At 44.7% G+C, this 23,196-nt stretch overlaps 1 protein-coding gene and 2 long non-coding RNA genes across 4 annotated transcripts; 1 reads left to right on the top strand and 2 right to left on the bottom strand.

Annotated features, from left to right (window-relative positions):
• Positions 1–474: 474 nt before the first annotated feature.
• LOC127325988 (disease resistance protein Pik-2-like) lies at positions 475–11,854 on the bottom strand. Its single transcript, XM_051352830.2, has 4 exons — positions 10,661–11,854; positions 10,477–10,563; positions 5,889–6,611; positions 475–2,551 (listed from the first exon to the last, which is right to left on the bottom strand). The coding sequence occupies exons 1-4, from the start codon at positions 11,852–11,854 to the stop codon at positions 674–676; spliced, it is 3,882 nt and encodes a 1,293-aa protein (XP_051208790.1). The 3' UTR covers positions 475–673.
• LOC127325996 (uncharacterized) lies at positions 7,126–11,971 on the top strand. 2 transcript variants are annotated; one of them, XR_007867527.2, is made up of 3 exons: positions 7,172–7,573; positions 8,491–8,909; positions 11,021–11,971. It is a non-coding gene; the product is annotated as an uncharacterized lncRNA (long non-coding RNA). The 2 variants fall into 2 exon arrangements; XR_007867522.1 differs by lacking the exon at positions 11,021–11,971 and having other exon boundaries at positions 7,126–7,573; positions 8,491–8,935.
• Positions 11,972–18,574: 6,603 nt separating this feature from the next.
• On the bottom strand, positions 18,575–20,019 carry LOC139834999 (uncharacterized). The gene is made up of 2 exons (XR_011750664.1): positions 19,760–20,019; positions 18,575–18,924 (listed from the first exon to the last, which is right to left on the bottom strand). It is a non-coding gene; the product is annotated as an uncharacterized lncRNA (long non-coding RNA).
• Positions 20,020–23,196: the final 3,177 nt, after the last annotated feature.

Raw genomic sequence — 23,196 nt, 5'->3', positions numbered from 1 at the left:
ATGTGCCTGACGGCATGTGTTCTGCCCGCAACTCCGGTTGGAATCAAGCGCGAGGGCGCCGGGAGCCACAGCTGCATACCGGGCAGAGCAGCAGCACTGCGGCAGGGATCGAGGAGAGCGAGGCCGCCGGACCAGAGGACGCTGGGCGTGGGCGGCGACCGGCGCAAGAGCCCAGAGGACGCGGTGCGGCGACCGAAGAGGCGGCCACCGGCCGAGTTGGAGCGGCAAAGGGCGGAGGGTCGTCCGTCAGATCTCCGGAGGCCGGAAGCGCGACCTGGGGCTGGGGGTGGGGGCTGGTCGGGTGGACCGGTCCGCCGGTGCCGTGCAGGGAGCAGCAGAGCAAGGGTCGACCGCCGGAGAGGGCGAGGAGGCGCGACCTGGGACAGGAGGGATTGAGGAGAGGGAGGCCGGAGGCGCGAGCGCGACCTGGTCACCTGAGACACGGAGAAGGACGACCACTCGACCAGGGAAAAATATGCTCCAATCGCAACAGGATTACATGTTTAGAATAATAATGTAAATCAGCCATTCAAATTCTAGCATGCATCCACACATCATAAGTTCGGAACCCATCTACACTGGTCCCCGAAATATATACAACAACGGAGATTTTCACGGTTGTACTACTCCAACAAGAAGGAGAAGAAGGGATAGATACATAGATCTGTTGAATTCATACATCTTTCACGATGACGTGCTTCTGACGCTCCCCTAGCTGGCTCAGCATCTCCGGCTTCAATGAATCGTTAAGATAACCCAGCCTAATTTCCTTGAGGCTTGTGAGAACTGATAGCCCGGAGATTTTCTTCAGCCAGCGGCAAGCACCAACTTGTAGCAGCTCGAGCCTAGGCATTGCGTCTTCTTCAAACATCACCGATTGAAGGTTCGGTAAGCAATAAAGCTCCAGCACCACGAGACTCGGGAAGGCCGAGTTTTGGAAATGGAGCTGTCCCCCCAAGAATGAATCCTCCTTCAGGCGTAGAACTGCAAGATTTGGTAGCATCCCAAGGGCTCGTATGGCATCATCTTGCTTCAAACTGCTATTCTCAAGCACCAACTTGCAGAGATTCTGAAGCTGATGGATCCAATCTGCTACCCTGACGAGCTTGCCGTACAGCTTGAGGCTCTCAAGCCAGCTTGGTGGCGACAAACCCTCACCCGGACAACCATCTAACTCATCATCCCATGATTTCCCTCTCACTGAAAGAGATCGAAGATGATGGTGATCAGCAATGGCAGACCAGAACTCCATGCTCTTTTTGCTGTTGATACCAACCACTCCAAGCTTACGCAATTCAGTAAGCTCTCTAAACTCTTTTACGGTGGCATTCCCCTCAACATAGGCACCATCTAGTTTATGCAGAGCCTTCAGCTGACCAATTCCTCTAGGAACTTTAGCACCATTCTTGTAATGAAACTGATAGCGGAACAGATTGAGTACATCACGCATGTTCAAACCACTAGCTACAACTTGTGGTCTCAATAAAACAGGAACCGTAGACATCCAAAGGCAACATGAGTCAATCTCGGAGGGGACAATATCATGAACGTACTCATTATACGAAACTTCTATGTCCTGCTCTCCCTTGACACTGGTGCGGCTTATCGATACACGAAGGTTCTGTAGCAGCCCAAGATTGGTGATTGTTCTTGGCAACTCAAATATTTGTGTACCTCTAACATCAAGGGTTTGGAGGTGCCGCAAATTCCCCACAGAATTAGGCAGACAGTAAATATTCCAACATCCTCGTAGAGAAAGGTACTTGAGGTGACGGAGTTGTCCGACACGGTCAAGATGATGATCTCTCAACCCTAGCGTGTCTTCCAAATCGAGCACTCGGAGGAACCTCATATTCTCGGAGATGAAAAACGGTCTCCAGTCTCCAAACACGGTCAGTGACCGTACGTGAGACAAGTCCAGCACACCCGGCAATGCATCTCCATCCCTTTTCCAGTTGCTGCCTATGACAAGATGGCGTATTGGACCTTGTGTGCTACTCAAACAACACCCATCCTCCAGTTTGAAGACAAGGTTTTCCTCTCTCGCCTTTGAGATGGATATTTCCCGGATGATATCATGAAGTTGGCAAGAATTAATTTTGCCACTGCAACCATCTTTCCCTGGCAGGATCATACTCCTATCCAAAAGCTCTTCAAAGTACCTACGACCAAGCTGCTCAGCAGTAATGCCATGAATGTCTCGTGAGTATCCCTCTGCAATCCACCGCCTCAGTAAACGATCCAACCTAATTACTTGATCTTCTTGAAATATTGAGAGGTACAGGAAAGCAGACTTGAGATAATATGGCAAACCATCGTAGCTCCTCATAAGAACTGTCTTTATTGTCCTAAGTTCAGGATTGATCTCTAGTTCAGAACTAATACGATCATTCATCATTCTCCATTCAATAGCAGTTTTTGGCTTAGTTGCTAGAAATCCACCTATGGTTGATATTGCAAGGGGAAGTCCACCACACTTCTTTAGGATAATCTTTGCTTGCTCCACCATAGCCGGGACAAAATAAATTTGTTCAGTGTTGTCTTTCAGTACCTACAATGAATATAATTGTAAAATTAAGTATTTCGATTACAGAATAACTGCCGCCAAATTAAGACTATCAAATACTATACTTGTTTGTGCTAGCTTCAGCTTGTGGCTCGTCGAAGCTGAACTAGGATAAAGCCATTGCGAAAATAACAATAGGAGTTCAGTAAAAAAGATAATATTTCTAGATTTGAAAAGTTGTCAAAAAATCACACGACCTAACTTTTGAGTACTGTTTGGACAAAAGTTTTCTTGATTCTAGCTATTTATACATAACTTGAACGTTTAAAAAAAAAATTAAAGGTTGTTAGTAACTTAGAGCAATCCGTTTGCACCACTTTATTTTTTTGCTCGGGGAAAAACCAAGTCTTCCTGTGATATTCGTAGAGAAACTAGTACTTAGTATTTTGCTCTCTTAAATTATTACATATATTCCGATTTTTTAAAATGCATTTTGAAATATAATTGGTACAGAGCTCACTTGTTCCTAGGATGAAAAATAACATTTACACGATGTTTCATGTTGGGCATATGGAACAAGCTTTATTAAGCTTCCGTTGAACTAGGAATCCCTAGATAAGATGAAGACATCCAGTGATAACTCTTATAAGTAAATTTGTGTATTTTATACAAACTCTAGAGAGAGATTATTATGTTTTTTTTTCTTGCGAGAACTAAGTTTAAATGTATCATTACTTGTCTCGTACTATATAGACCACAAGAAGAATATTTCTATACAATGCAACAAAATTCGTATAATTTCCAACATCACTTTCTTTCTCCTTCCGGCGTCGCTCCACCCTGGGGAGACCGATTTCTTCTCCCCGGGGACATGGCACTGGACCAATTAAAGACTAGATCGTTCCTCAGATTAGTTTAAATCTAATTTCGAAATTCCAATTCCCAATCCAGATCTCCATGACCTTCAAATTTCGGTGAACATAATGCAGAAATCGACATCAAAATCGATGTGCTTGTACGCATGATCCCATGGCCCACGGCAGCGCGCAATGGAAAACGCAAGATAACACAGTCGACTGCCCCTAAGAGCATCTCGAAGCGATCCCTTAAAACGCCTTCGACGAGTAAAATTTGGCTAAAACTGCGCCTAACCGGTCGTTTATACTGTTAGAGGAGTCAAAATTAGAAGAGCCGGGTACCGAAAGGAGGCTAACTATGTTTGACCGCGCCACCGGCCGAGTATATTTTCCCCTCGCCCACCCTCTTCCACACCTTCCCGCCGTTTACGCGTCTCGGCTTCCCCACCAGCGCTGACACCCCCGACTCCGGTTGGAATGGAACCAACGCTCCCTTCCGCAATCCCGCTACGACACCACGCCGGCTTTACACCGCCGGAATTGACCGCCATGTCCATGGTTTGTCAAGGAAGGTTGGGGACAAAAATCACGGTGAACATCAACGCACGGGAGATCAAGGACAATGGCAAGGGTGCGGCCAAGGTCACCTTGTCTGAAACCATGGCTGGTCGGCCTCTCCTTGTTCTGGCAGGCGCCCGACCGGAGAGGAAGCCGATGAAGGCGATGAAGGCGCGCGGCGGCCCAAGTTCCAGTTCGGCCGTCGGAGAGAGGAAGACGAGGGTAGAAGAGCATAAGCTTGCACTACAAGAGGAAGGATAGCGAAAGAGAAGAAGGCCGAAGAACATGCTCTCCTTTTTTTGAGTGGAGGGCGAGAGCCCCAACCTCTGCATCGAAAAGGTGCATACGACCATCTTCATTAATTTATTCAACAAAGGACAGACAAGGAGCATACACCAAAAAAACATGAAGCCTCCACACAACACCTAATGACCCAACAATGGGTGAAGCTCGTCTCAACAGGGCCTAATGCTCGGGAAACACCAAAATCCCTCCATCAGCTAGGAACCGGGAACATTTCGCATACCCCGATTTAACGGACTCTTAGCGAGCACCCCACTACAGAAGTCGTCACCTCCATCGAAATGCCGAGAAATCTTCATTGTTAAGATCAGCATAAACGTCTCCAATCCTGCCTATGATGCCACCATGGCGCCAGACGGCGCCTCCTCCCTAAGGTGTGCGCGTCCTTTGTTGAGACTCCACAACGCCACGCCGCCGAGACCCACCGTCATTGACGCGCTAATAACAATGCCGCACCACCTCACTTGTCACCTCATGAGGGAGAAGGAGAACACCACCATCACCATGAGGGAGCATGGCGTTGAAAGTTTTGGCATCGTACGATCCGGGATACCCAAATCTAGGGTTTCCCCCGGAGCAGCACGAGTGAGTAAACGCAGACCGCAACAACGATGCCTCCAACAAGGCAACGACACTTATACGCCGCAATCGCTCGTCATGGCCGGAGTCTGATCTCGGTTACTGGCAGCCGCGCCTCATCAAACTCGCCGTCTGGACAAGATGTGGAATCTGAGAATGACACAACACAACTAGCCGGCCGACCACCTTCGGCGGAGAAGGAGAACACCACCATCACCATGCGTGGGAACATCGTCCCCAGCTTCCTCATGTTGCAGGCATAGCCCAGTATCGATTAGGTGCCATCGATCGATGAGATGAAGAAGCGATTTACAAGTCGCGGTCGTGCCCGTTCGAGCCCGCTATATGGGCCTAGATCGGGCCGGCTTGCACAACGCCAGCACCTTGCGCCGCCTGTAGCCGCCGGAACGCCACGCGCTTGGCCGCCGCTATTCGCACCAAGCGCGAAGTGGGCGGCGGTGGGAAGGGAGGTTGACGAAGGGAAGAGCTAGAAGAGCCGCCGCTGGAATGCCACGCCTCGAAGAAACACCGCCACCGCGCCCCAAACTCTGTCTGAGGAAATTCGCCGCACCACACGGTCTTTGCCAGTTAACGTCGTAGGCGGCGGCAGCGGGAAGGGAGGTCGAGGAAGGGGAGAGCTAGAAGAGCTGCCGCCGCGCAGGTGCGGGGAGGGGGGGGGGGGGGGGGGGTTGAAAAAGTTATAATAGCATATTTGGCCCCTTTTTTAGGTTTAATATTGATTTTATCAAAATGCAATAAAGTAAGCTTGGGCATGATCTCCAAGGCGCAGGAGTTGTCGTCTATGGTTAATTATTATATATCCAAATAGCTGTAAGATTCTAGACCTCAAAATTCTTAACACTCTAAGTACAAAAGAACTCTTTCCTCTTTTTGGAATGGTTTGGACATTTTCCAAGATGCAGTATTTATGTATATACAAGAGGCTTAAACAATAATTTCTTCCAAGAAGACATGACTTTCAAAATTTTAATATTTTAATTGAGAAAAAATGTAAAGCATATTTAATATAATATTAAGTGGACAAAAACTCATATGAAAAATAAGAAAGGAAGTTATAAAAGTACCTTCTTTGTGAAGAGGTCAAGTGCATCATTATCTGTAAGACCTTCGAGACTGAACATGTTCCTGTAATCTCTTGAACAATGTTGGGCAATATTTTTTTCTCTTGTGGTGATTATGATCGTTCCAGCATTATTCAAACAACCTTTGACCAAATCCCATTCAGAAGTGGATGATATATCATCAAGAACGACAAGACAATTTTGAGTTTTCAGTAGCCGGTCTAACTCCACCTTCAACTCTTTACTATTCATCAGTGCTATGCTCTTCTTTTTCTGCTGCTCAGCAACAAAAGTGTTCTTCTTTGGCACTCTGGTTGATGTCTCTCCAGGAGCATCTTCCTGAATACTTTTCTCAAGCTGCAAAGCCAAATCTCTAAGGAGTATTTCGGGGTTAAAAGGACGCAGTGCGGTGACCCATGCATGCTTCCAGACAGCAAGCTCTTGGCTTCGGTACACGCTTCGGACAAGAGTGGTTTTTCCCAGCCCACCCATTCCCCAGACTGAGATCACCTTACAGCTTTGGTTGTTGTCCGGTTGACCAACTAACTTGATAACAACAGATTTCTCCGTTTCTCGCCCAGTAAGCACTCCATCAACCAGAGCCAGTGTTCTGCTGCGATCAAACTTCTTTGTAGCAATTGGCTTAAATACTTTGTGTTCACCTGTAGTCTTGTGTCCTTCATCTTCCTGCTGTATTTCGCTTGTGGGCGTTGATGCATGCCCAGCCTGAACAAAGAGCATTTCTATATATGAGAACTTCTGTGCTTGTACTCTACACATATATGTAGAAAAAGGTCCACTTTACAACCTTGAACTGTTCTTTATCGAAAGAAAAAAAAAACAACCTTGAACTGTTGCAAAAGTTCATACTTTTACTTGAACCGGTTCTTTTTTAGTATGAAGTATCGAATCATTTTACTTTAACCCAAGGACGCAGGGCGGACCTAGTATCCCCCTGCACTTGCCTGGGCTTCCTAACTGTGCGCATCATGCGTGAAACGATTGTGTGTGCGTCTCGTGCCAGCGATTGTAATCTAAACAGATTAATGTTGTTTGTAATCTCTGGCTCCTGAGCGTTTGGCCGGTGCACCCATTCCCGTGTGGGTCTGCCTATAATGAGTGCTCTGAGGCCATGAGGCGCAAATGTATGCATGCCAGGTGGGGGCACCTTGATGGTCGGTTTGATATTGCTGGTTGCATTGACTCCACCGCCCCGTCCTCGCCTTTTTTTTTTTCCGTGGCTCGCAACCCTTCTTTGGAGACTACCGGCGGGGCTGGATGGTGTAGGCAGCCGGCGCTGCAGTCTACTGCGACGTGGCCGAGCTAGCGCCGTGACGAGCGAGGCAGCATACAGAGTCACGGAAGAACGTCTTTTGCGACTCCAACGGCGGGCGTATGATCGACTATTCCGGCGTGGGGAAGGTCGCTCCTTCTTTCTTTGAGGGCTCCACATACTGGAGCGCGGACACGGGAGACGACATTGCGCCCCTCGCTGTCGGAACTGGCTGGCAGCCGAGCAGTGCCCTTGCCTCCCTCCCTGCTGACGGCGCCAGATCCAGAAGCATCATATCCACCACCACCTGGCAGACGACGTCCCCCCCATCCGCGAGGACAACCGGTAAGACCTGCCGCACCGCTCCTCCATCTTCTGTAAATTGTGCGAGAGGTGAACAACGACCAAATCTCAGGTGAGAGAAACCAAGCCAGCCTCCCTTCTCCATCTCCCTGTGACCCCCTCCTATTTCCTCTCTCCCTTGGTCAGCTCCGTGCTCTTGCAAGCCACCTCCTAGACCTTTATGTTTGTTCTTGATTTCTACTGCCTATGATGGCTGGTGAAATTAGTGTGGATTCTTCCATTAATTATGGCATCTGGTACTTTATTTGCAGCTATTTGTGTCAGAGTAGTTTGTAGTTTGAACCCAGCCAGATGTTTAACTAAGCAGGTGTACACTTTGATTTAGGAGCATATATATGATACTTTACAGATTCCTTCCCCCTTCTACCTATATAGATGTGTGAGATATTTACTCTTGACTATTATCTGAATATACTTCAGTTTTGTAAATTCCCATTTTATTTGCAGATTAACTTACCTAGCACAAATATTTTTTATTGGCTTCTTGTTTCAGAAGATTCAGTATGGTACATAGAATACAGTTTCACATATTTTGGTATGACCGTGGGAGACTTCAGGTATATGGGATATAGCTGTAGCAATGATATGTTTTGTGATATTGTTCAACAAGCCTTCACAGTACTAGGATATTGGGATTGCTTATGTATGTGTATGTCAATGACCATGCAGTTAATTGCTCAGTCACGAGCTTATAACTGCATTTCCATTTTTTATTGGTGTGACCCAATGGCTTGGTCAGATGTTCTTTTCCTATCTTTAATTTCTGAAACAAGATTCTGATAGTTGCTTCTTATGCACCTTTTGTTAAAATGAGAGGTCAAAGGGGCAATAAATGAATACTGACGGGAGATTCAAAAAATTGCATATTTTGTTATTGACTGCTATATTTTATAAACGATTAGAAGAACATAGGCACAGACCGACATGATGAACAGAACTTGACGACTTCTTCTATGTGTATTTGTGCAGGAGTAATGCTTGGTTATTCATAAATCATTCTTGGAAGTACATGAATTATCAAAAGCAAGGGTTGAATTTATTTTGTGCCCTTGTTGAGGAGGTGACAGCGGTGAGTTACATGTGAGATGCGGATGGAGGCGGTAGTGCTCATCTGCCATGGGTGCTTCCTTGGCCGGTGAATTGGCCTTGGTGGCTTCTCAATGGGAGGCCTTCAAGACTTCGAGTAGCATAGGCTCGATGTTCTTCTCCATATAGGCGCTGATGAAGGTCTCCGATTTTCTGGTGAATTCAAATACTCTATAATTTCTGTTTGAGTACGCACCTCTACCACAGGAAGTACACACACTTCATGTCACCCGTGTTCCGGTACTGCGGAGCTGACAGGACTCTGGATATTTTGTCTTCCTAGATTGGTCATTTTGGGGCTGGTAATTATGCTTGCTCACCTTCTACATTGTTGCTGAATACTCTGTGAGATACTTCTTAATTCCTTTCTCACTGATAAATAATTACGAAGATAACTAGAATTGTTTGTCTATCTCTAATTCTCTATGATAACATTTAGGTTCGAAAAGAAAAACACTAATAGAGAAACAGGTACCACAGCTTTGATGTCAATGAAGTTGATTACGCATGTGTTTGCCTTATGTTTCAGTCATAATGTTTTAAGTGCGTCAGTACTACTGTGATAAGCATTATCCATTCATATATCCACACACTAGTAAATTACTGTTAGCAATCATTTTTCAGCATTTTTAATATGATATTCAAATGTCTAGGAAATTTTAAAGTTGGACCCTTCATGCTCATGACAATATGATCGCCAAATTATCTGTTTCGTAAGTACCTAACAATCTTTCTAATTAATTTTTAGCCCCAACTAAATTTTAGCTACCATGTCTTTTTCAATTAGGATATGCTTTGACAGAAGGCATGTCTCGGAAAGTTAAAATGTCTAAATTTCATTTTCCATCAATTTTGATTTTTTGTTAAATACTACTTCCGCACAACAAATTATTGTTTTAGAGAAGGATAGTGTCAACCTTTTGAAATTTTGACTATTAATGTATTCATGAAATTTCGATTGGATACCTGAAAATCATATATACGAGTGATTTTGGACAACACGTTTCTGCACCAGGAGCATATGCTCCTGATTCTTGAAATGCGTTTAAACGCATTTTGAAATGTCAATAAAATTTGAAAAAAATGACACATGTAAATCTTGATTTTCTATATGCTCACAAAGTTGTTTCACGAAAAACTAGTTTTTTTGTGGCATATGTAAAAAAGAAAATATTGGCGCTAAAAAGCAACTATTCACGAGAGATTTTTTTTCATCTTTTTACATAGGACACGGGAAAATTCGTTTTTCCACAAGCCTTGGTCGTGCACAAATGAAATGTTGATATGTAGGCGTGAAATTTTTATTTTGACTTTTTTACATTATAAAACATGGATTCCGGTGGCAGGAGCATATGCATATGAGATCAAAAGTGCATTTCCGTGATTTTTTTTATCCAAAATTACTTTGACTGATAGATTTTTTGGATTTTAAAATATATCCTGATTAAGCTAATGGCGAAAGCTATATTTAGTAGACTGTTAATATCCAAAATGACTAAATTTAGAAGACAAGAAGCAATATCTCTTTGCACCAGATTTAACTAATTACCTTAACTGAGATTTTATAAGCACACCAAGTAAAGCTTCTCGGAAGTAAGAGTAGTATGTCATCTTGCTTGTCATTGCAAGAGATTGCTAATCATGAGTAGCATCTAAAATATAAACACGTAGTAGTTCACGTAATTTGTCTTCAAATTTTCCATTAATTCAATTTGTTTGCATATCAAATTACTAGGTAAAGTTCAGGTTTCGTTTAGTGTGCATCTGTGTGTGGATAAAAAGAACACACTTTGAACAATTATAGAAGCCCATATAATTCACCAATATGTATTTGAAGAAATTAATTTCGATCAGCTGGAGGAGTCCAACCTTCAGTTTCTCTTCCATGTCGGTAAGCCCTTCATTGGTAGCAAACATCACCGTTCTAGCACTGGTCATGCTGTTCTCCACTGTATTCTGCAATTATATGTGAAATGAAAAGAAAAATATAGCATCTATATAGCAAACGAAACAAATGTATATACCAGAAGATATACCAGTAAGAAAGATTTACCTTCTTGTGGAAAAGATAAATAGTTTGATCACATGACAACTGCCTGAGCTCCGACACTTGGTACGGTTTCTCGGTGCACAAGCTTGCAATTTCAATATTCTGCGTTGAAACAATGATTCTACTTTGTTTCTTGTTGTTGGGAAAGTACTTTTTGATGCAATGCCACTCTTCTATTGTGGATAGGTCATTTATCACAATCAGATAGCTATTGCTACACAACTGTGCATTGAACACACTGACTAAATCACCTTGATTCATCTTCTTCATCTTTGCAAAAATGTTAGCCCCGACACATGTTTTGCTTTCTTGCTTTCCAACCTCATAGGAATTTTCATAGAATTGCCTCACCATGCTCTGCAGGAACTCCCGTGGATTGAAAGGATATCTCAACCTAACCCAAGCACAGAATCCAAACTTTTTTAATACCTCTGGATCATCATAAACCTCCTGGATGGCGGACGTCTTCCCATGATCACCGCTTGTTCCCCACAGGGCGATCACCCTAAGATCCTCCTCCTCGCTGGTGATCAGTTGGTGGAGGTCCACCTCTGCTTTGTCCTGTTCGAGGGTATTAAATGCTGCTTCGTTGATGCGAAGCATTTCTGCCCTAGCAATGGTTGCATCTTTCTCGGCCAGGGTAGCCTTGGAGCCAGAGCTATCCTTTTGGTCCTTGACGAGACGATAGCGCAGGTTCCTGTTGCTCACGTCCTCCACCTTGGCTCTCAACTCCTTCACTTCCTTGGCAATTCGGCGTCGGTCAGACAAGCTGCGGGGGATGCATCCCCAGAACGGTTTCTTCTCCGAGTGGAGGCCAAAATCCATGAGGCTGTCCTCCACTTTGTAGGCCAGGTCACCGATCTGCCTCACCCAGGTCATGAATACCTTGTTCTGGCCATTGTCCTCATCAGCCATCACTAGGAACGACTGCATCATCTGCAGCTCGTCAGTGATAAAGTCGACGTCGCCCTCAACGCCAAGCTGCAGCGCGATCTCCTCCGCCGCCTTGGACTTGGCGTAACCCAGCGCGCCATCAAGCACGGCCTTGCCCATGCTCACCACCGTCGCCTCCATGACTCCTTTCTTGCCGTGAGTGATATGGGGGTGTTGTGTTGGTGCTAATGGTAGATGTGGGTCTAGCAGAAGACCAAGACAGGTGGATATATAAATAAGGGGAATCCACTCCAGTGGCACCATGATGTGCGCTGGGTTACTTTTACGAAATGGCCAGCTGGCTCTGGTTAAACAAAGCACTAATTGATCCTAGAGTAACTGACAAGAGGACAAGAGGCTGAATCTCTTTGCCGGGGACAAGCATGCTCTGAAGCCTACTTGATTACAGTGTGAACAAATGAAAACACGAACGCTACTACTCGGGCAAAGTGTACATTACTCTAATTTTTTCCTGCCATTGGGTGCCTGGCCGATCGTCCAAAGGCTACTACTGACCATTTTAATTAAACCTAGAAGGCCTGACACCCTCCCTTAAAAAGGACAAAAATAATAGAAAGACAGCCCAGCCGGTGGGCACAGATCGGTCAATGTCGAGTACTACCTCCATTCCAAGACTTAACGTCTAAAGTTTGATCAAACTTTTAGAAAAAATTATGAACAAATATGATATTTTATAGGTATCATATGAAAACATATTTTATTATCTATCTAATGATATTGATTTTGTACTTTTTATGTTAATGATTTTTGATAAAAACTTAGTTAAACTTAACATAGTTTGACTTTCTAAAAAAAAATAACCTTAAGCCTTAGAATGAAGGTAGTATTAGTGTAACCTCAATGTTTCGAAAACAGGGATGTTAACATGAGATGTCCGCATTCATATGCATCCAGCTTGCAGTTCACTTTGAGATGAGTTGTATAACAGGAGTACATGACCTGACTATTTTTATTTTACATACAACTAATGCAAGATGGGCTTATCCAGAAATTACACATTAGTCAAAAAATAGTTGTGATATGTACAATGATTAGTGGACACAGCTAGCGCTAATGATCTTTGCTATAGGTAGAACACTATGAAGTGGGAGTAAGTACGGAACGTTTTTTCTGGCCCTTCCATATGGGCACTCGCCATGTGAACTATAATACAAAATGGAGCATCCCATTCCATCCATGCAAATAAAGACAAAAATAATAACGTCTGATTCCCTCTAATTTCAAAATTCTAAAACTCTTTAACTTTCTAAGAGCATCTCTAGGAGATACTCAAAAAGTTTGTATTCAAAAAGCGTTTAAGTAACGGCACGAGTCCTCACAGAAAAATACTCAAAAGTTGTTAACGCAAAAAAAAAACCATATACACGTTGGCCCTTCCGTTAGTGGGGGTTTCCCTGTTTTTTTTTCCTTTCCTACACATCTTCCCTATGGAAACCAACACACACGCGCGAGCCATGGCCCTCCGCCCTAGCCCCTGCCGTCCTGGTGCCACCCTTGCCTCGGCCGATCTCGTGCCACAGGTCGCACTACCGGCGCCACCCCTTCCTTACAAATTAGTGGAAAATAGTTGTGCTATGCACATAGATTAGTGGACAGAGTTACCACTAATGATCTTTGATATAGGTAGAACATGGAGTATGTAGTAGGAATTAGTACGAAACGTTTTTTTTCCAGCAGGCAATCTCCTTCCCTAGGCTCTCCAAGTGAACTACTTCCTGATCGGAAGGAATAGCAAAATTGGAGCATACCATTGAATCAATCAAATAAAGAAAAAAAATATCAACCTCGTTGCCAGTGATTCTCTCTTATCTCAAAATTTTAATATACTTTAACTCTTTAACGCTACACACAATTTACTATCTTTTTTCACTTCTGTAACATGGAGGACTTTGAAGATATGTTAATTATTGGTTGTGTTCTTGTCATGCATGTGTATCTCCTCAAAATGTGTGTGAGGTCATGTGGTGAAAAGTGGAGTAGGGTAAAGGTTCAATGGAGTTGAGCTTTAGGGCGTGATCTAAATCTCTCTTTGATGCAGCTGCTAAAGCAACACAGCCAGCTAACTAGCAAGTTCAACTGTTTCACTTCTGCTTTCTTTCCAGCTTACAGCGGGAGCATGCATCCGTCAACATGTGCGAACGCCGATAAAAGCTCAGATTCTCCACCATCAGCGTCAGCACGCGATAAAAGCCCCCAACATATTTGGTGAATACTCGTATTACACGAACAATCTGCACGCTCACCATTAATCTCAATCTCCATCGAAAACAATCAACAGCGCGCGGGTTCAGCTCGTGGCCGGTTTGCTTCACGGCTTGACTTCTTAGCCTCTGGCTAGCGTGGAACGACAGAATACTGATATGCAGCTACATAGAGGAGCGACAAGTAATCTTGGTCCCTGGGCTTACAGATCCTCAAAGCCCAAGGAGAATCTACTGTTGTAGCCATCACTGCTAAGCTGAAGAATATGCCTTTTTTTTAGTGCATGCCGTCAAGCCAGAAAAAAAGTTTCTAGTGCACAATATGAACTTTACTAACAAAACTGAATCAGGCATAGCATCAAACATGTTATGTGCACGTCCATACACCACCAACTAGCACGCCACAGCACTTGTTCCAAAACCTATTTCGTCCCACGCCACAAAACATACTTCCCAGATCGAATATACTGGCACTCCATTGCTCCTTGTGCTCTGATTAAACAAAAACGTACAAATTTTTTTTTTGAGTGCTAAAGAGCTTCATTCAAATAATGTCAGGTGATTGTTTACAATCTAAAGCCAAAGCTTTAGCAATTGTGTCCGGAAAAGAATCTAACCAGACTAAACTAACACCCACTCGGCGCACATAAGTGGCACACTCATGTGCAGCATAGTTCTGAGCTCTATTAGCTTTTACAATTTTCTAGTTACTAAGATTTGAAACACTATAAATAAAATCAGTGTATATGCTTCTGAGATGCGTCTTTGAATCATCGCCCATCTTTTGATTTTGAATAACAGCAACACAATCAGATTCAAAGATGATGTTAACTCCTGGGTAGTCTCTAGCCGTGTTAGCAGCATACAGCAATGCCATTGCTTCGGATTCTTCAGAGTGCGGACCAACGGGGTAACTGACTCGAGGTCAGGAGGCTGAATCTTCTATTGCCGGGGGCAAGCATGCTCTGAAGCCTACATGACCTGACTGTTTTTATTTTACATACAACGAATGCAATATGGGCTTATCCAGAAATTACACATTAGTCAAAAAATAGCTGTGATATGTACAGAGATTACTGGACACAGCTAGCTAGCACTAATGATCTTTGCTATAGGTAGAACACTATGAAGTAGGAGTAAGTACGGAACGTTTTTTTCTGGCCCTTCCATATGGGCACTCTCCATGTGAACTATAATACAAAATGGAGCATCCCATTCCATCCATGCAAATAAAGACAAAAATAATAACGTCTGATTCCCTCTAATTTCAAAATTCTAAAACTCTTTAACTTTCTAAGAGCATCTCTAGGAGATACTCAAAAAGTTTGTATTCAAAAAGCGTTTAAGTAACGGCACGAGTCCTCACAGAAAAATACTCAAAAGTTGTTAACGCAAAAAAAAAACCATATACACGTTGGCCCTTCCGTTAGTGGGGGTTTCCCTGTTTTTTTTTTCCTTTCCTACACATCTTCCCTATGGAAACCAACACACACGCGCGAGCCATGGCCCTCCGCCCTAGCCCCTGCCGTCCTGGTGCCACCCTTGCCTCGGCCGATCTCGTGCCACAGGTCGCACTACCGGCGCCACCCCTTCCTTACAAATTAGTGGAAAATAGTTGTGCTATGCACATAGATTAGTGGACAGAGTTACCACTAATGATCTTTGATATAGGTAGAACATGGAGTATGTAGTAGGAATTAGTACGAAACGTTTTTTTTCCAGCAGGCAATCTCCTTCCCTAGGCTCTCCAAGTGAACTACTTCCTGATCGGAAGGAATAGCAAAATTGGAGCATACCATTGAATCAATCAAATAAAGAAAAAAAATATCAACCTCGTTGCCAGTGATTCTCTCTTATCTCAAAATTTTAATATACTTTAACTCTTTAACGCTACACACAATTTACTATCTTTTTTCACTTCTGTAACATGGAGGACTTTGAAGATATGTTAATTATTGGTTGTGTTCTTGTCATGCATGTGTATCTCCTCAAAATGTGTGTGAGGTCATGTGGTGAAAAGTGGAGTAGGGTAAAGGTTCAATGGAGTTGAGCTTTAGGGCGTGATCTAAATCTCTCTTTGATGCAGCTGCTAAAGCAACACAGCCAGCTAACTAGCAAGTTCAACTGTTTCACTTCTGCTTTCTTTCCAGCTTACAGCGGGAGCATGCATCCGTCAACATGTGCGAACGCCGATAAAAGCTCAGATTCTCCACCATCAGCGTCAGCACGCGATAAAAGCCCCCAACATATTTGGTGAATACTCGTATTACACGAACAATCTGCACGCTCACCATTAATCTCAATCTCCATCGAAAACAATCAACAGCGCGCGGGTTCAGCTCGTGGCCGGTTTGCTTCACGGCTTGACTTCTTAGCCTCTGGCTAGCGTGGAACGACAGAATACTGATATGCAGCTACATAGAGGAGCGACAAGTAATCTTGGTCCCTGGGCTTACAGATCCTCAAAGCCCAAGGAGAATCTACTGTTGTAGCCATCACTGCTAAGCTGAAGAATATGCCTTTTTTTTAGTGCATGCCGTCAAGCCAGAAAAAAAGTTTCTAGTGCACAATATGAACTTTACTAACAAAACTGAATCAGGCATAGCATCAAACATGTTATGTGCACGTCCATACACCACCAACTAGCACGCCACAGCACTTGTTCCAAAACCTATTTCGTCCCACGCCACAAAACATACTTCCCAGATCGAATATACTGGCACTCCATTGCTCCTTGTGCTCTGATTAAACAAAAACGTACAAAATTTTTTTTTGAGTGCTAAAGAGCTTCATTCAAATAATGTCAGGTGATTGTTTACAATCTAAAGCCAAAGCTTTAGCAATTGTGTCCGGAAAAGAATCTAACCAGACTAAACTAACACCCACTCGGCGCACATAAGTGGCACACTCATGTGCAGCATAGTTCTGAGCTCTATTAGCTTTTACAATTTTCTAGTTACTAAGATTTGAAACACTATAAATAAAATCAGTGTATATGCTTCTGAGATGCGTCTTTGAATCATCGCCCATCTTTTGATTTTGAATAACAGCAACACAATCAGATTCAAAGATGATGTTAACTCCTGGGTAGTCTCTAGCCGTGTTAGCAGCATACAGCAATGCCATTGCTTCGGATTCTTCAGAGTGCGGACCAACGGGGTAACTGACTCGAGGTCAGGAGGCTGAATCTTCTATTGCCGGGGGCAAGCATGCTCTGAAGCCTACATGACCTGACTGTTTTTATTTTACATACAACGAATGCAATATGGGCTTATCCAGAAATTACACATTAGTCAAAAAATAGCTGTGATATGTACAGAGATTACTGGACACAGCTAGCTAGCACTAATGATCTTTGCTATAGGTAGAACACTATGAAGTAGGAGTAAGTACGGAACGTTTTTTTCTGGCCCTTCCATATGGGCACTCTCCATGTGAACTATAATACAAAATGGAGCATCCCATTCCATCCATGCAAATAAAGACAAAAATAATAACGTCTGATTCCCTCTAATTTCAAAATTCTAAAACTCTTTAACTTTCTAAGAGCATCTCTAGGAGATACTCAAAAAGTTTGTATTCAAAAAGCGTTTAAGTAACGGCACGAGTCCTCACAGAAAAATACTCAAAAGTTGTTAACGCAAAAAAAACCATGTACACGTTGGCCCTTCCGTTAGTGGGGGTTTCCTTGTTTTTTTTTTTTTTTCCTTTCCTACACATCTTCCCTATGGAAACCAACTCACACGCGCGAGCCATGGCCCTCCGCCCTAGCCCCAGCCGTCCTGGTGCCAACCTTGCCTCGGCCGATCTCGTGCCACAGGTCGCACTACCGGCGCCACCCCTTCCTTACAAATTAGTGGAAAATAGTTGTGCTATGCACATAGATTAGTGGACAGAGTTACCACTAATGATCTTTGATATAGGTAGAACATGGAGTATGTAGTAGGAATTAGTACGAAACATTTTTTTTCCAGCAGGCAATCTCCTTCCCTAGGCTCTCCAAGTGAACTACTTCCTGATCGGAAGGAATAGCAAAATTGGAGCATACCATTGAATCAATCAAATAAAGAAAAAAAATAACAACCTCGTTGCCAGTGATTCTCTCTTATCTCAAAATTTTAATATACTTTAACTCTTTAACGCTACACACAATTTGCTATCTTTTTTCACTTCTGTAACATGGAGGACTTTGAAGATATGTTAATTATTGGTTGGGTTCTTGTCATGCATGTGTATCTCCTCAAAATGTGTGTGAGGTCATGTGGTGAAAAGTGGAGTAGGGTAAAAGTTCAATGGAGTTGAGCTTTAGGGCGTGATCTAAATCTCTCTTTGATGCAGCTGCTAAAGCAGCACAGCGAGCTAACTAGCAAGTTCAAGTGTTTCACTTCTGCTTTCTTTCCAGCTTACAGCGGGAGCATGCATCCATGCTGTCAACATGTGCGAACGCCGATAAAAGCACAGATTCTCTACCATCAGCGTCAGCACGCGATAAAAGCCCCCAACATATTTGGTGAATACTCGTATTACACGAACAATCTGCAGGCTCACCATTAATCTCAATCTCCATCGAAAACAATCAACGGCGCGCGGGTTCAGCTCGTGGCCGGTTTGCTTCACGGCTTGACTTCTTAGCCTCTGGCTAGCGTGGAACGAGAATACTGATATGCAGCTACATAGAGGAGCGACAAGTAATCTTGGTCCCTGGGCTTACAGATCCTCAAAGCCCAAGGAGAATCTACTGTTGTAGCCATCACTGCTAAGCTGAAGAATATGCCTTTTTTTTAGTGCATGCCGTCAAGCCAGAAAAAAAGTTTCTAGTGCACAATATGAACTTTACAAACAAAACTGAATCAGGCATAGCATCAAACATGTTATGTGCACGTCCATACACCACCAACTAGCACGCCACAGCACTTGTTCCAAAACCTATTTCGTCCCACGCCACAAAACATACTTCCCAGATCGAATATACTGGCACTCCATTGCTCCTTCTGCTCTGATTAAACAAAAACGTACAAATTGTTCCTTGATCAGAGTGCGGACCGACGGGGCAACAGACTCGAGGTCAGGAGGCTGAATCTTCTATTGCCGGGGGCAAGCATGCTCTGAAGCCTACTTGACTTGTTAGCTATTGTTTTTACTCGGGAACAGAAAGCATAATTACCCCAATTTTTTCCTGCAGTTGGGTACCTCTTCCACGTTCCAAAGGCTAGTTATCGACCAATTTAAATAAACCTAGGAGGCCGCCCCATCGGCATGCACACCACAGTCCATTGCAGGTCTATATGGATGCAAGAAGACTGATTAGTGTAACCCCCGATGTTTCAGAAATAACAATGTTTAATATGAGACAACATTCCTACGCATCCAGCTTGCGTTTCACTTTGAGATGAGTTGTCCACATGGATAAACCCAGTCCATGTTGCCTATGAGATTAATTTAGGTGGGCGTGTAACTGGAGGACACCATCTGACTATTTTCATTATACATACAGCGAATACAAGCTGGGTCTATTTCTAACCCTCGCGTCAATGTAGATTGGAACAGACAAGCTGCCAAAGCCCACTCATCGATCGAGGAAAAAGGTAGCAGCGACAGAAATTACAAGTTATTAATGGGAAAATGCTAGTGCTACGGACAGAGATTTTTTAGTTTGTGGACATAATTAGCACTAACTGAGCTTTGCTATATGTAAAACCTTGTGTGTTTAGACTGTAGAATTAAAAAAAAAAGCATGTAATTGTTAATACCGGCGCCTACTGTCGTTAATCCAGAAAAGTTTTCTACTAGTGCACACATGAATTTCACGAACGAAAGCTGCAACAGGCATAACATCGAACAGCTTATCTGCACTGCCATACACCAACAAACTAGCAAGCACTAGCACTCGATGTGTGAAACTGGGATGGAATTGTGGGAACCAGAGATAAGGTGACGAGAGACTTACGTCTTCGTCGTCGTTGAAGATGCAGCCCAGCATGGCTCATCAGATTCTATGGATTGGGCGGAGTGGTACAAATAGAGGACGCAGTGATGACGGCGGCGGCGCCGTTTCTTGCCCTCCTCCCCCTCCACCCTCTCTTCTTCCGCATGTAACACCGGCCTACCAGCGCTTCGTCTCCATCGCCGGGGAGCTACCTACCCACACATCGACGTCGACGGTTGCGGCGGCCGCCCGCGTCTCTGCAGTGTTACTGACGAAGTGTCGGATTCTTCAGTTATCTGTCTTCCTAGTAAGTTACGGGTTCTGGTTGATCCAACGGCCCGTGAGCTTCAGTCATCAAGCAATAAAGTGATTTCTTAGATAAAAGGCAACTTTATTGCCCAACTTTAACTTAATAAAGCCAAGGTATCACAACGGTTTAAGGATTACAACTTTACTGCGGCATACAGCTTCGCCAAAAAGTAACTAAAACATAAGGGGGTAAACGGAGGCAGCGCCCATCGTCGGGTCTGGCAGGTCGAGGGGTAGGTCGATCAGTTCTGCGAGGCCATTAGTCTCTAGGCTTCATGGATGCGTACAGCTCCCTTAGCTCTCGCTCCATCCAGCTTAGCCCTTCTCTTTCCTTGTCCTTGAACTTGGGCCTCTAGAGCTGCAAAAAGATGATAGTTTTAAAAATAATGTCAACGGGGTGAGAAATCACTTTTCTCTCAATGGTTAGTTTGTTGCGCAACGTCCAAAGGGCCTAGGATTGAGCTAGAAAAAGGGCCCAGAGGATATGACGGGTAAAACCCGAGAAACTAGCAAGAATAGCATGGAACTGTGGGAAGTTAGCAGGTCTCCAGTTACACCCTAGTAACTGGCGAAGCACCGCCCAAGCGAATTGAGCCGTAGAGCAGGTGAAGAAAATGTGGGCAGCATCCTCCGGCTCTCCGCAAAGCGCACAACCTCCCTGAGACGGGCCGTGGCGAGTTGCGATTTGCAAATTGGAGGGACGTTTATCCAGGGCCAGTTGCCAGGAGAAAATTTTGATCTTAAGCGGCACCTTGGCCTCCCAAATGTCTTTGAAGTGCGCAACCGTCGTTCCTTAAGATAGCCTGAAGTAAAGGGACTTGACTGAGAAAATTCTAGAGTTCTCAAGGTGCCAACGAACCTGATTTTTACCTGACTAAGTTGGACTGTGTCGACCAAAGCACACAGCTCCCTCCATTGCATGTTTCCTTCTTGATCTAAGGATCTGCGAAAACGGATACCTAGGCCATCCCCTTGAAGGGCCGCGGCAACCGAGATCGCCTCGTTGTCACAAATAGCAAAGAGGAGAGGGAATTTGTCCATTAGGGGGACAAGAATCGATCCACCAATCTCGCCAGAAGCTGGTGCGAGGCCCATCCCGCACCAGGTGTCTAGCCCCTACCTTGAAAAGATGCTTCACTCTGTGCAGGCTCTTCCAGAATTGTGAGCCTCCTTGTCCCGTTCCACTGAAGATGTCGTCGGCGTCCTGGTACTTGGCAGTGATCAATTTGGCCCAAATGCTATCTTCCTCCTGATAAATCCTCCACACCCATTTTAGGAGGAGAGCTAGGTTCATCTTCTTGGTATTGAGGAGGCCAAGACCCCCGACTTCTTTAGGGTGACAGACGGTAGGCCAATTGACCATGTGATATTTACGTTTCGGGCCCCCCTTCCCAATAGAACTTGGAGCGGTGGGAGTCAAATCTTGCATGAATCCCATCATGCAAGAGGAAGAGCCCCATCGCATACATAGGTAGGTTGTCAAGGCAGGCGTAGGTGAGGATGAGCCGTCCACCCGAGGAAAGCAATTTCCTCAGCCAAGGTTCTACTTTGATAGCGAGTTTCCTCACAAGGAAGAACCATTGTTCAAGCGTCAGCTTCCGGTCCGAAATAGGGAGCCCTAAGTAGATGAAGGGAAAAGCCCCCAGCTTGCAATTCAGTTTGTTGGTGATTCTGGTCTGCTCCTGTCTCTGTTGGCCCATGAGGATTACTTCACTCTTGTGGTAGTTTATCTTTAGTCCGGACATGTCCTCGAAGCACATGAGGAGGAATTTAAGATTCGCAATATCTTCATCCGAGTTTTGGATAAGGATAAGTGTGTCGTCGGCGTATTGTAGATGTGAAATTCCCCCTGGAATAAGATGTGGGATGACCCCATGGATATGTCCGGCCCTCCTAGCAGCAGAAAGGATAGCGGAAAGGGCCTTTCCGATGAAATTGAACAGCAGCGAAGAGAGTGGGTCCCCTTGCCGCACTCCTCGCTTGTTCCTAAAGAACGGACCAGTAACCCCGTTGATAGAGATCGATGTTTGGCCTCCTCCGACCAGTTAAGAGATACGGTGGATGTATCCCTGCTCGAACCCCTTAGCTCTGAGAACCTCCGCCAGGAAATCCCAATTTACTCGGTCGTAGGCTTTCTCAAAGTCAAGCTTAAGGAGAATCCCTCCTAAGTTCTTGGATTTCAGCTCGTGGATGATTTCTATGAGTGCAAGCAGGCCATCCAGGATGTTTCTGCCTTTTATGAATGCTGTCTGGTTAGCGCTGATGATTCTATTGGCCACTGGATCAAGGCGAGCTACGTACGCCTTGGAAACAATCTTGAAGATGACATTGATTAGTGCAATGGGTCTGAATTGGGTGATTTGGTCCGCACCTGGAACCTTGGGAATAAGCAAGAGGATCCCAAAATTGAGGCGAGCAATGTCGATGCGCCCCAGCACAAAGTCATTGAGAATGTGTAGGATGCCTCGCCTGACCAGGGGCCAGAAGCTAAGAAAATCACAGGCAGTCCGGCCGGCCCGGGAGCAGTGTTCGTTTTCATATCCTTGACAATGTTCTCCAGTTCTTCCTCAGAGAAGGTAAGCATCAGCCTATCGTTCTCAGTTTGCGACACCCTTTGTCGACCAGCCCAGGTATCTGGGGCTAACCCGCAACCCCTTGTTGTCGTGGTGCCCAGCAGCTCACGATAGAAGTCATAGGTGTGTTGTTGAATCAGTCTCTGATCCGTGATTGGCCCCTGACTTGTATTAAGCTTAGAGATGTGACATTTGCGCCGGCGCCCATTCGCAACAGCATGAAAATAGGCAGTGTTTGCATCGCCATGGAGCGTCCAGTGAGTTCTTCCTCTTTGCTTCCAGTATTCCTCCTCTACCCGATAGAGGTGGAGAAGCTGTTCCTCCAAGTGGTATCTCGCGGCCCATCCCTCCTCATCGAGGCCCGCAGCATCGGCCTGTGCGTCCAACTGGGTGATTTGGGCGAGCAGCGCCGCTTTTGTTTCTTTGGAGTCACGCCCCAGATTGTGACTCCAGCCTCTGAGATGTTGTCTGAGCCCCGCACTCATGAAATTCCACCAATCAAGGATATCTCGGCCTCCTACTTTGCTACTGAGATTTTCCCAAGAAGTGTGCACTATCGATCTGAACTCCGGTCGT

The sequence above is a fragment of the Lolium perenne genome, chromosome 1, assembly GCF_019359855.2.
Source record: "Lolium perenne isolate Kyuss_39 chromosome 1, Kyuss_2.0, whole genome shotgun sequence".
NCBI lineage: Eukaryota > Viridiplantae > Streptophyta > Magnoliopsida > Poales > Poaceae > Lolium > Lolium perenne.
This window is presented reverse-complemented; position numbering and strand designations above follow the sequence as displayed.